General features: G+C 42.4%; 2 protein-coding genes across 5 annotated transcripts; both read right to left on the bottom strand.

The window, feature by feature from the left end:
- Positions 1–1,651: 1,651 nt before the first annotated feature.
- On the bottom strand, positions 1,652–3,040 carry rln1 (relaxin 1). The gene is made up of 2 exons (XM_053871106.1): positions 2,851–3,040; positions 1,652–2,019 (listed from the first exon to the last, which is right to left on the bottom strand). The coding sequence occupies exons 1-2, from the start codon at positions 3,038–3,040 to the stop codon at positions 1,685–1,687; spliced, it is 525 nt and encodes a 174-aa protein (XP_053727081.1). The 3' UTR covers positions 1,652–1,684.
- An 881-nt stretch (positions 3,041–3,921) lies between these two features.
- On the bottom strand, positions 3,922–11,028 carry plgrkt (plasminogen receptor, C-terminal lysine transmembrane protein). Of its 4 annotated transcripts, none has more exons than XM_053884297.1 (5): positions 10,993–11,028; positions 10,563–10,650; positions 5,854–5,984; positions 4,981–5,090; positions 3,922–4,856 (listed from the first exon to the last, which is right to left on the bottom strand). In XM_053884297.1, exons 2-5 carry the CDS (start codon positions 10,641–10,643, stop codon positions 4,732–4,734), a joined length of 447 nt encoding a protein of 148 aa, XP_053740272.1. In that variant the 5' UTR covers positions 10,644–10,650; positions 10,993–11,028; the 3' UTR covers positions 3,922–4,731. The 4 variants fall into 4 exon arrangements, with proteins under 4 accessions (XP_053740272.1, XP_053740279.1, XP_053740296.1 ...); XM_053884304.1 differs by having other exon boundaries at positions 10,997–11,027; XM_053884321.1 differs by lacking the exon at positions 10,993–11,028 and adding an exon at positions 10,836–10,854.
- Positions 11,029–12,994: the final 1,966 nt, after the last annotated feature.

The following is a 12,994-nucleotide window of genomic DNA, read 5'->3' as shown; positions in this document are numbered from 1 at the left end:
AAAAGTGACACGATGGTGACGTCAAGTTTTGGGTCACAAGGCCTTTGAGGATATTAAATCTCGTATATTTCCAAAAGGCATCACACAGTATTTGAGGCTGCATCAGTTGTTCTTAAATAATTTGTTAAATGTTGTACAAATGTTCAAGATGAAGAAGATCAAATATTACATAGTTATCAGGACTTTAATCCTTCAAATGTGAGTTTAGCTTTACTATATCTTGCTTTATTGATCAACCACTATGGGACGAAACCGGAGTGCCCGGAGGAAACCAGATGAAATGCTGACATTTATATTATCTGCTAAATGGTGGAGTCAACACCAATCTTGGCAAGTCACGATATCATCATTCTTTGGAGGTGATCTGGTTTCAGTGTCCTTCAAATTAGTTTTAAGTCTAACTTTCAGAACATTTAACAAGGTCTTTGAGAGTGAAAAGATCCCTGCGGAATGGAGGAGAAGTGTGCTGGTGCGAATCTTCAAGAACAAGGGTGTTCTTGATTGTGGCAACTATATAGGGATAAAGTCGATGAGCCATGAAGGTGTGGCAAAGAGTTGTGGAAAGTAGACCAAGGGCAGTAGTTAGCATATGTGAGCAGGTCTGCACCAAGGCTCAGCGCTGAGCCCCTTCTTGTTTGCCAAGCACTCAGTGACTGGCACTGAGGAAAAGACAGGAGGCAGAGCTGGAGGCAGCAGAGATGAAGATGCTGAGCTTCTCTCTGGGAGTGAGCAGGATGGATAGGATCAGGAAGCAGTAGATCAGAGGGACAGCACATGTGCTCAGGTGTTTAGGAGACAAAGTCAGATGGTTTGGACATGTACAGAGGAGAGAGAGCCAGTACATTGGTAGGAAGATGTTGAGGTTGGAACTGCCAGGCAGAAGGTGGAGAGGAAGGCCAAAGAGGAGATTGATGGAGGTGGTGAAGGAGGACATGAGGTTTGTAGGTTTGAGAGAAGAGGAAGCAGAGGACAGGGTGAGATGGAGGAAGATGATCTGCTGTGGCCTCCCCTGAAGGGAGAAGAAGGAGAAAGAAGATGACTTGGAAACAACTTCTCAGTGAAGCAAATGCATTCAGGAGTCTGAGTTAATGTCGGAAAGGAGTCTCAACAAGGTTTCGTGCGCCACCCTTCAGTATGAGTCGTCCATCTTGTTAGAGAGCGCATCTCCTTTCTGATTACTGCATATATTTGGATTTGTGGTCCTCATGATTGTGCGGCCAGAAAGTGAATGTGGTGCAGGTCCATGACCAACATTCTGAAGCTACAGGAGGAAGGAATGTCTCTGACAGCATTTTTACCCCTGTCCATGAATTAACCAGTGAGAGATGAGTAACTGACATCCCTGGACGGGCACCCTGGACAGGTCACACACGGACAGACAACCACTCAGGGACAACTCAAAATCAGCATGTTTTCGCGTTCCACATAACATAGAGTGAAGAACACACAGACGCTGCACAGATAGGACTCACACTGGAATTGAACCAGGGACCTGAGGCTAAAGCTACAAACATCATAAATGGAATCAAGTCAGAGAGACATTGAGCAAGCAGATAACACATAGTCTCAAACAAGATTTCAACTTTTATTATCCCGGGGAGAACAGGTAACAAAATAACTAGAGTTTGTCTGAGGCGAAGACGTGCCCGGGACACAGCTCATATCTGCCGCACCGATATTCACCTCAGCACAGTCGGCCGATATCTATTTTGGTGCAGCCGTGACTGCAGCAGATTCCTGCCAGACCCAGAGATAAGTTCCTCTTCTTGTTGGTGGGTCGCTCGCCAGCTTCTGGGGTCACCTCAGCCTTAAAACCTGAAGACTTTTGCAGGGCTCGGAGGGTCAGGTCAGCGAGCCACTGTGGCAGCCTGCCCAAAATGCTGCGGAGGGCAATGAGGTCAGAGAGGGAAGATTGAGCGAGGAGAGGAGAAATAGGGTCTGTGGGCTCGGGGTCTTGCTGCCCAGCAGGCTGCTGGTCTTGGCTTTGGATGTCACTGAAGGAGCTCCACTGGACTGGACCTGGAATTTGAAGAAGCAAATAGTCATTAAATTGTCAGTCAAAGTCACATCCCAAAAAGTTTTTTTTTTTACAAACAAAATAGTTATGTCAAATGAGCTTCAACTCACAAAGTCTGCTGTTGTACCATTAAGAATGATTTGAGTGTTATTTTATTTAGAACATTAAAAGAAGTAATAAAATAATATAATATATAATATAATATATAATATAAAATAATAAAATATTTTAGGAATATTAATAAACAGTGATCTAAATGAAACATTTTATTTTATTCATTATATCATGATTCGCATTTCAGACATTGCATCATTATTCTGTAAATAAATATTGTAGTATCTTTATACTCAAGATTATTTGTTTTAAATAAAATATTTGTTTAAAATTAAATATGAACCTTTTTTCAATTACCTTTCAATACTGTTCACTTATTTCTGTCAGGTTACAGTAAAATATTTGATTTAGATTTATTTCACTTAGAACAGATATATATATATATATATATATATATATATATATATATATATATATATATATATATATATATATATATATATATATAAAAAATGTCATAAAACTCAGTACTATGAATTAAAGATGTTTTATTTTTATTTAAATCCTTTTCTTATATATTAAAAATGGCTGCTTTTATTCAGCTACACTCATCGATGAGGAATGCTTGGCACTTGATTTTGACACTTTCCAACAGATTCATTTTTTAGAACTCCCTCATTTTGTTATCAATTTTGTGCAGCATCTTATTACGGTATCTCTTTCTTGTTAGTTCAAGGTGGAGCAAATATGCTGACTATGTATGGCTCAGGTCCACTCACCCTCTGCCGAGCGTCTCCAGCGCGAGCCTCCACAGGTGAAGATGACAGCTCGGATGAACTCTCTCCCGCACAGTTTCACCCCGTAGTGTTGAGGTATGATCAGTTTGCTCATGACCTCCCCCGGCAGGCTGTCGCACCAGCCCAGCACGCACACCACCGACAGGCCCACCACAGCCACTTTCCACTGCATCTTCCAACTGCTCTGAGGGTCCACCACTTCAAATCCTGCCGTGCACTTGATTCAGCTTCAGGAGTCACCGGCTTGTTTCCTTGTCTCCTGGACTCTGCCAAGCTTTTATAGCACCAGTCTCCAGTTCAGCCCACCCCACATCCACTTCACCTCCTGACTAAGTCCCCTCGTCGCACGTCACTCATCCAGCAAGATGACGTTCATCAGACTGTTGTTTTCAGTCAAATGCAACACTCCAGACGTATTTTAGTCTTAACTGTGAACACATAGTCCAAATGTGGCGGACACCACTTCATCACACAGCATCACTGTCCTGTATATATATATATATTTTCGTATTTCATATGAGAATGACAGAGAGTGGCCAACAGGATGAGCGTAATATAGAAATGTGTGCCATCACTAGGAATGGGAGGGGTCCCTCACGTTTCACTGGCTCTGTGTTTGGACCTGCTCTGAGTGTGAGGAGGCAGAGGCGAGGATCAGCACCTCTGTGTGTCCACAGGAAACCTTCTTGTTGTCGAGTGGCAGGTGAAAAAAAACCAGTTGAGCCAGGATACTATTCATGTATGGAACAGGAACTCTGGTGGAACAAATGATACAAATTCAATTTTGTGAAATACACATCCTTTGCAGACTGGTGTGAGTTGATGTGAGGAGCCCAGTCATCTGTGCAGACCTCGGAGTCGAGCCGTCGCTCTCCAAACAGCTGAAGAAGAAGTCGGGCTTCTGGCTAAACTCAATTGGCAGGAATTCCACGAGAGATGCACCAGGAGACTGCATGACCGGACACTCTGGATAGGAAATATCATGAGACCCCTCACACATCTGTTTCTTTTGGTCTTTTCCAGGAGCCTTCCAAGACATTGTTGCCTTGTGCATTGTTTTTTTTTTTTTGTTGATCATGATGCAACTGAAACATAACTTTCTCGTTTGACTGTTTTTCTTAATAGTTTGTCTTTTCCATTATTCTAGCAATATTTCTTGTCCTTAAAATACATCAGAACTGAAAGTAGATTTCGAAATGTGTGTGACACATTGAGAATCTTTAAATGTGAATGTGGTTTAAATGAAATAAACACAACAAGCCAACATTTTCTGTGCATTTTTAAAGGGTAATTTCATAATCACACATGATGTCATCACTTGATTTTTATTTTCCATTTTCTCCCCTTGGGAAATGTTATTGCCCACCCCGGTTCTATACTGTGCTCTCACTGTGTGCACTTGAAGCGCCCCCCCCCCTCCACTTGAGAAGGCGACTTCCATAGTCATGGAACTGCTCCAATAACCATTGTTATCATTCAAATTTAGGGATATTTGAATCTGGCTTTCGGATACAATTGGCATTTGAGTGATTGACTGAAAATGGTCTTCTGGACTTCAGTGGATGAAAGGGACATTCTAAAACTCACAACTCCTATCAGCATGAGCGAGTGTGTTGAAGTCACTCCAGACGTCAGAATGTGTTTTTCAGGCGGAACAACAAGCCTGGACTTGAGTCTCCAGAAAGCCATTAGTGTGAAACATCAGACCAGCCACAGAATTGATGGCAAACAATCGTTGAACATGGACAGAACAACTGAATGATGAATTGGATTTAAGTGTAAATCAGGATTGAAGACGCAAATGGCAGGCATGATTTGACCAGCACCATGGATATTCTAAACAATGTCATCATAGCACCGGCGTCATTTCTCCAAGAAGGCAATGCTGCTTTTGGCCCGGCGGGCTTTCTCGATGCTCTCGAAGGTGGGAGCTCCGTGAGGTAAGTCCAGACGGTCAAGTTCGGTCACCATGATGTTCTCAGCCTCACCTGAAGGCACAGGGCAGAAATAAAGCCATATGTACAGTGGCGAGGGGAAGCAACTCCCATTTTACGTCCAACCAGGGGACATAACCCTTCTGAATTACATTGCATTTTGTCAGCCATAACTGACCTCTGATCCGGTGAATCAGCGTCCCGTATGCGCTGTCCATCTGGTAGGTGAGGATGAAGCTGAGGGGAAGAATGGGAGCCAACATCGCCGGCTTCTTCCTCTTTACCGCTCTGAGGAAACATGGGAAACATATCCTTCAAATTTGAATTTTGACTTGAGATCAAATACTTGAGGGTATGTGGACCAGCATCTAAGCTCGGTTGAAGAAAAGGAAATGGAAGTTGAAGAAGCGTCAGATTTGTCCGCCAACCTGTGAACCGAGAACGATCTAGAAGCTTGACATCAAAGAACTTTAAGATTTTTACCCTGAGTTTTTATTCTTTCTCAAAGCGGTAGACAGACCTCATGAATCCATCTCTTTGGAGACTCATATTTTGTCCACTAGAGGCCACCGTAACGCGACCTGTCTGTGTTGTTGACGAATACCTTCCTTTCACAAATGACACTCTTAATTCTTTCTCAATTTCTTCACTTCTCACTTGACCAGAGCGTAGTCTCTGAAACCTTGACTCACCACAACACAAACGGAGATGAACCCATGCTGAGAGACGAAGGAGAAACAAGATGTTGAGGTGTAAATGGTAAATAAATGCTTAAAGGCTTCATGGCAGATTTAATGAAAGAACAAGGCAAAGAGCTGTTCTACAAGAAACGTAACTTTGAAAAAAGATAGGTCGTCCTCTGGAGTGTTGTGGAGGAGACGCTGGACAGCAACAAAAAGCCGAATAGCTACTTTAAATACATTTAAAATTTAAATCCAAAGCCGCTAAGACTGAGAGAAATTCACGTGTTTTTCAGAACTTGTTGTAAATGACGCTCCATTGGAGTTAGTTACCTGGATTTTCAGCACAACTGCATCAAGTCAATACTCACCCGACTGTGAGTCCCACTGACGCGACCATGAAGAAAGTCCCAAAATACTTGAGGAACTCTCTGGACCAGGCGATCTGCATGGCCATCTGTCGCTCACGCATCTGGTTCTGCATCATCATCTGACGCTCCATCTGCACGCACACACACACACCATCTCCATTTTGAGACCCACACAGATGACTTAGACTGGAGATGTTTGAGTTCTAGCGCAGTGATTCTTAACCACAGGGCCGGGGCCCATGGTTGGGCCGCGAGCGCCACCTAGAGGGCCACCAAAAGCTTTTTTTGTTTTACACCTCTGGGCCGCGAGGGCCACGAGAGACTCAGTTTTAATACATTCGCCACGTATGGTGGCAGTAGTGTGTCACTGAATTTCAACAGTTTGCATCAAGTGTATATTTATTTCTTTAGTAAATATGATGAAAATGACGGTGGTGGTTCTGGTCTGCTGCTGGTTGGACTTTTCGATGACAAATAAATATCTTCGAGATGATCACATGGTTTCATGTCATTTCACAAGGTTTTGGTTTGTTTACATGTCAGTAGATTAAATGTGGTTATTGATCACAAATGAAATCAAGAGTCATGAATCAGTTCTATTCCTTGAATGGGCCCCGGGTCCATTTGTTCTGGGAAAGGTGGGCCCCCAGATCAAAAGGGTTAAGAACCCCTGGTCTAGAGCCTCGTCACGTAAATACAATGGTTCAGAATAATTGACGTGTGAAATAACAATCCAGTCCCATCAACGCACTTCACTTTTCCGAAAAAATGTCACATTATTAACGTGACATCGGATGAATTTAAACGCTGGACATGACCAAGTCAGTAAATAGAGGTTGAAGAGACAGCTTGGCATAATTGCCGTCCATTATCCTTTCTTTCCATCACAATGAGCAATGGAAGAGAAAGAGAGAAAAACGGTGGATGACTTACGACGAGATGGAGGCACATGCTGTCAAGTTTTGAAAGAGAGTTCAAACGTTTCAAAAAAGTAAAGTCACGCTAATGCAATTTGAGATCAATCGGCACTAGAAAGCCAAACAATATACATTATGATGAAATGTCATAATACCATACACATGGGTTATAACTGCATAGTGTGCGTCATTGGGGAACAGGAATAAAATGAATGAGACACTGCTCAGTTCTGGGTGTCTGCGGGGCCTGTGGCAGCAGGTCAGTTGCACTAGAGTCAAGCCGAGAGTAAGTCAGCTGTGCAGCTGTAGAAGTCCCACTGAAGCATGGTTATCAAAACATGTTTCATATTCGTGGCATTTCACACTGGCCTGCAGAATAAGGAGAAGTGCCTTATATAGTCACTTGGTGTGTTGCTAACCACTGATCTTCTGAGTTGACATCAACAATAGGTCCAATGAGCAACCAAAAGTGAAGGATATCATAATAATAGAGAGTCACACTGGTTCAAACACTTCACACAAGGAACAACAAGCTCAGTAAAGAGCAGTGGCATGAATGGGCCCAATCAGCTGAGCCTCACGAGCCATGACTCATGCCGTTCTCTTGAAGATTGTGCCATATGTTGAACTACTCAACATACAGTGAGTGGCCCTGGTGCTCTGCGTGGGGTTTTCTTGTTTTTCCCTTCTTCACAAAGACTCTCTGATGATGGCAGTGACATCACCTGACTGAAACGGTGAAGTGAGTAGTTTGTCAGCTCAGGTGTTGGTAGTTTGCAGGAGGTATGAGTGGGTTTGAAAAATGACATGCTTCACTAACTCTGCTATGTTGATGTTCAAACTAGGGATGCTGCCATCAGGGTTTTTGCTGACGATCACTATTACCAATCGCATGGATTGACAATGAATGTGTGATCAAAATGATGATACCTCCTGTGTACATGATGTGAAAACATGAATTGCATTTAATGGAACAGTTTGCTCTCCAGACAACAGGGAACCTTTGTGAGTGCAGGAGTTCCTGGTCCACTGATCCCACTGATGCACAAGACACGTGGCAGCTAGGATGATAACAACAACAACAAACATGGAGGAATCCCTGAACAAAAGCAAACAAAAGCATCTGTTTGCTTTGGTTCAGGGAGGTTTTTCACTACATAATGGCCAGGGTTTCCACTACTCTGAATGGACTTGATATGAAAGTTTCCAACATTTTCAAACATTTCAGATTCAGGTGGCTGATGATTGCTGCACCTGACTATAAAACGGTGACGGATCCAGTTGTTTCCGTTGCCGCATAAACAACACCAGAGAGAGGCTGCTCATCTAGCTTGGTGAAATGATTATTTCTTGGGCAATTAGCTTAGCGTTCCGAATGTCACGCTCGGACCGACGGGTGTTACTAAGCGTCAGCTGCACTAACAGCCTGCTGCTGAGGAACTAGCGGTCTCACTTTCGTGAGCCTGGAAAACTCTCCGTGCTCAGTCAAGAGCTGGAGCTTTAAATGGCGTGTTTAATTTGAAGGCCCTTCCCTGCACAGCATTTTCCCGTGCATGTGCTGCAGGATGCAAAAATCGTCCGATCATGATCGATGACCGATTGATCAAAGCAAAAAATTGCTAATTATTTAGGGTTTCCTCCAGGGTTTGTAGAAACTGTGGCGTAGAAATCCCCAACTTGAGTTCCGCGAGCAACAGACTTCAGGAACTCTGATGTTTCTTTCTGGATTTTTCCGTGACGAAAAGCGTCCTGTTCATGTCCACGTCCATGATGGGTTATGTGTTTGCCTCTTGCTGTCACTCTGTTTCAATACAACTCCATCTTTAAAAACAGCTCTTTCATCTGAAGGCGCGGCGCTCTCATTTAAGACATGGCATGTGTGGGATGATAGCTATGGATTAAATGGGGCTGTTGCTCTTGAAAAGTGATGATCTAAGAGAGAATTCACTACTTCTCAAATGCGATCCATCCAAAAAAATATATTTTACACCTTCATCTTGGGGCATTTGGCATCAATGTTTGTAACAACACGTCAGGCTCCTCCACCTTGTCACCCATCAATGACTTCACTTCTTCCTCTACTACGTATCTACTTCACACATTCCTCATCCAACATGCCCACAGTCTCTCCTCTCCACAAGTCCAGACCATCTGAGTCTGGCCTCCCTCACTTTGGCTTCAAGCTGAAGCTCAGGTGAAAATCACAGACACACACACGTCACCAAATGATTCAATCAACACAGGGGTGGGTGCAGGGACACCAGCTATTGTCCGGCTTCAGTGACGTGAGTGAGCAGGCTGAATCCCAGACAGCAGCTACACGCCAGTGCTGTCGTGTTTCATATGTGTGGCTGCAGTTGAGGCGCAGGAGGATGGTAAAAGGCTGTGATGGTGCATTCACAGATACATATCATTTTAAAATGACTTCAAGAAAAGGACTATAAGAAAATAAAAAAGACCAGCACTTCCATTAGAAGCCGTGTTTTGCCTCAGCGCTGACATTTAAGAAGACGTGTGTCACACCAGTTCAGTCGCCTTCAGTGAATTTTTCAATCGGAAGTGAGAGACGGACAAATTAAATCAAACACAATGAATGCATTCATAGAAGAGTGACAGGGATAAATTAAGTGCGACTTGAGTGGCCTGGAAACGTGTGGGGGGGGACTCATGAAATACTCTGGAATAGCTCAATGCTCTGTCTGATTGTTGTTAGGATTATTTTATACATATATATAGATATAGATATAGCTATAGATGGATAGATAGATAGATATATATTTGCATCAGTTTGACAATAGCACAATAAATCACGATGGTGGCTGTATTCAAGTTTTATATCACCTTATTTAAACTAAAGCTCTTTATCTTGAAAATATTTGTTTAAGAATTTCAATTTTATGAGAATTTCAAATACATTCAGAGTAGTGGAAACCCTGGCCATTGTGTAGCAAAAAAACCCCTGAGCGAAAACAACAGCTTCTGTATTAGGTATTTCATAATATCTAACAAGTATTTAAGTAAAAACCAGTTTTAGTGTTCACAGTGAGCAGTGCTTGTGGTCATGTGGATAGTAGTCATGGAGGCAGAAATGGAATTATAAATTCCAAATGTTACATTTCTTTTCTATGACTTTGAAGTTATCTCAATGATGTTTTGTACGTGTGTGTGTGTGTGTGTGAACTTTAGTGTTTTCGGGATGTGCAGGCAACATCATTTTATTTGAATGTCAAATATATACTTATATTTACTTTGTTTTGTTATAATTCCGTGTTTTAACTATTCAGTTCTCACTGCGTGAAGACGATGGAACAAGTTCTACAGACAACACTGTCTGCATTTGTTCATGTTTATGCACATACTGCTAAATACTAAGTGAACATTAGGCTGTCAATATCCCTAAAATAATTCACAATGTTACCCTGATATCACCATTCACCACGGAAGACGACGCATAATGCTGCAGCTATTCTTGATTTATTTTCTCTTTACAAGTGATTCAGTGGTTACAGTTAAAGTGATTGGACGGATTGTGAAAGGACAAGTCATGAAATGTACAAGAGACAACAGTCCGTAAGAGAGTTTGAACATATGAGGGCTACACTGAGACTGCAGAGCAAACGAAGCAGGTCATGACATGATGCCCCACAACTATCACAGCGGTTACAAGCACGGATTCATCACAGCAGTTCAATCATCTCGCAGAAGTGAAAAGCCAAAGCAAGCAGGTCTCGTCATCGGAAACAATTAAATATAAGCGGCGTGTCACCAATATAAAACGATGTGCGGACTCACCTGCAGCCTGGAGTTGTGCAGCATAAACTCTTGCTGCTTCTTAAAGTTTGCGTCCATGGATTTGGAGAGCAGGAAACCCATGGTTGCTCTGACAAACGAAACATATCAACTTTCTATTACCGACATCAACGCAGAACAACAACTGCTTCACTTCTAAAATTAATATTTAATAGCCGACAGACGAGGGGGCAAATGCACAGACCATCAACTCGTTGAACACCTCATTGACCATAAACACACATAGCTAACGTGTAACATCTCAACTGTTATGACCTTGACTTAAAGCGTCACCACTTCACCACATGGAAAAAAAGTATTTTCGTCATATATTATTAGAGAAAGCTTAACGATAAATCAGAAAGCAACATTTCCACCAATTCGCTGTATATTTATAATAGAAATATGTGGAAGTAAAACAGAAACAACTCACTGACAGATCACTTCCGGGCTACAGCACGATCAAGTTTCTTTAGTGATATCAAATCCACTTCCGTATTTCAAAGTAATAGTAAATGACGACTTTTTACTTACTCTGAATATTTATTTATTATAAATCCTCTGACACATTGCAAACGTGTTGCAAATTACCTTTGTGTAACCATTATATCACGTGGCTTAGTCTTAGTCTAGTCAATATTTCTACGCTCTATGTAATTTCTACTTTCTACTACAATGATAACGGACAAACATTGTTATGATTGTAATGTTTGATCTCAAATAAGGACTCTTAATAAAAGTTTTAACTTCTAATATTTACCAAAAAAATGATTTGTAGCTTTTCTTTAATATCATTTGTCCCATTGTATACCATACTAAAAAATAAAAAAAAAGTGAACTGCAATATCTATGTTGCCATCTAGTGGCCATTCTTCAGTTAAATATTAAATATTCTAGTACTTTCTCACAATTGTTCTCACAATTACTGTTTTAATAATATGAATAGCCATAATAGCATTTGGGATGACAATTGTGGTTGAGGTGTACTCTGAATATATGTTTTTAATTGTCTTGTCAGCATGCTGTTCTGCAAGTACAAGTAAACAAAATGTGTGAGCTAGTGCCTTTGACTAGTGTATTTTCTGTCTATTCTTCCACCTTGTTTTCTGTTGTTACTCTCTATTTGTCTCTACACTGCACAACTGTTTCTCTTTCGCTCAGTATTTTGGAATCACATTTTCTGGTTTTCTGTGTTCTTCCCCACCGAGCACTTTTCGTTGTTTGTTCTCCCTGTTTTTGGCTGCATGTTGACTCTCGCCTGTTTTCTGTTTCAGATTTCCCGCAGGTTGTCTCTTCGGTCCGTGTTAGCTGTGACATCATTGGGTTTCTTTATTGTGTTTATTTTGTAATCAACTTTTGACTGTCCTCTGTCATAGATGCCTAGCCTTGAGGGCAGCCTTTGCCGTCCCAGGCCACCATGTTCCAGAATTGGTCACTGGCTGCTTCCATGGATGGGCACGGCTCGCCCAGATGTGTGCAACATCTGGCAGTCTAAGATGGGCCTGAATGAGGATCCTCCTTGGAGCACCGATCACAGACGAGACCCTGTTTGGCGCCAGCATCCCGAAGCTGTTAGAGAAGTTGAAGAAGATGCCCACGTGGCTGAATGAGCCCTTCCAATCTGAGCTGCAGGCCCCGTCAATGGCCACTTCTAACGGCGCCAGGGAAGTTCTCGTCAAGAGACTCCAGCCCCAGCAGCCGTCCACGTTATCGGCACCATACTCTTCTTCGTCGTTGTCCGCCAGAGGGAGGAACCCATAGTTGGGACTCGATGCAGTTGTTTCAAAGGTACAGAGCGCTCCAACGCCAGCTCCTCACAGGGCTTACACCACGAGGTGGCGCATCATTGTGAAGTGGTGTGAGTCTAAAGACCTCACGCCAGTTAGTTGTCCTCTGTCTGGTGTTCTCCCAGATAAAGGACGGGCAGCTTCTACACTGAATGTGTTTGTGGCTACCATTATGGTGGGACACAAGGGTCTGGGTCACTTCGCTGTGAGGAGTCATCCAATCATCAAGAGGTTCCTGCATGGTGCCAGATGGATCAGGCCTCCGGTCACTAGTCTGCTTTGCTTGGAGGTGAGCAGCCCAGGACTTTTTCTTTGCCCATTCTGCACCTATAAAGAGGCTCAGTATATGGTTGACAATCATATTAAAGGCCAGTCTACCTTGAAATACAAAGGTACAGTACATATCTGTGGATTTGCCCATTTTTACCCATTACAATTTAACTCTCAAATTAAACTTATTTTACTGTCCTCTCTTTCAGAGTTCACAAGCTTGAAGTCTTTGCTTCATCTGAAATGAATGAATGAGAGGCTCACAGCTGCGCTTGTGTATTGTCTTGTTATTATTGTATTGAAACCTTGCTTCAAGTGTTCTCCAGTATTCTGAGTGAGCTGGTTACACAATTGAAATGTATGCATTACTATTGAAAC

Source organism: Synchiropus splendidus, chromosome 1 (assembly GCF_027744825.2).
Source record: "Synchiropus splendidus isolate RoL2022-P1 chromosome 1, RoL_Sspl_1.0, whole genome shotgun sequence".
Taxonomy (NCBI): domain Eukaryota; kingdom Metazoa; phylum Chordata; class Actinopteri; order Syngnathiformes; family Callionymidae; genus Synchiropus; species Synchiropus splendidus.
This window is presented reverse-complemented; position numbering and strand designations above follow the sequence as displayed.

Bases quoted from the DNA above. Each gene is read 5' to 3' on its own strand.
- rln1 (XM_053871106.1), bottom strand. From the start codon at position 3,040: ATGCAGTGGAAAGTGGCTGTGGTGGGCCTGTCGGTGGTGTGCGTGCTG. The intron at 2,020-2,850 runs GTGAGTGGACCT...TTCAAATTCCAG, and splicing joins CTGGAGACGCTCGGCAGAGG to GTCCAGTCCAGTGGAGCTCC.
- plgrkt (XM_053884297.1), bottom strand. From the start codon at position 10,643: ATGGGTTTCCTGCTCTCCAAATCCATGGACGCAAACTTTAAGAAGCAG. The intron at 5,091-5,853 runs GTGAGTATTGAC...ATGTTTCCTCAG, and splicing joins TCAGTGGGACTCACAGTCGG to AGCGGTAAAGAGGAAGAAGC. The intron at 4,857-4,980 runs GTCAGTTATGGC...CTGTGCCTTCAG, and splicing joins GCTGATTCACCGGATCAGAG to GTGAGGCTGAGAACATCATG.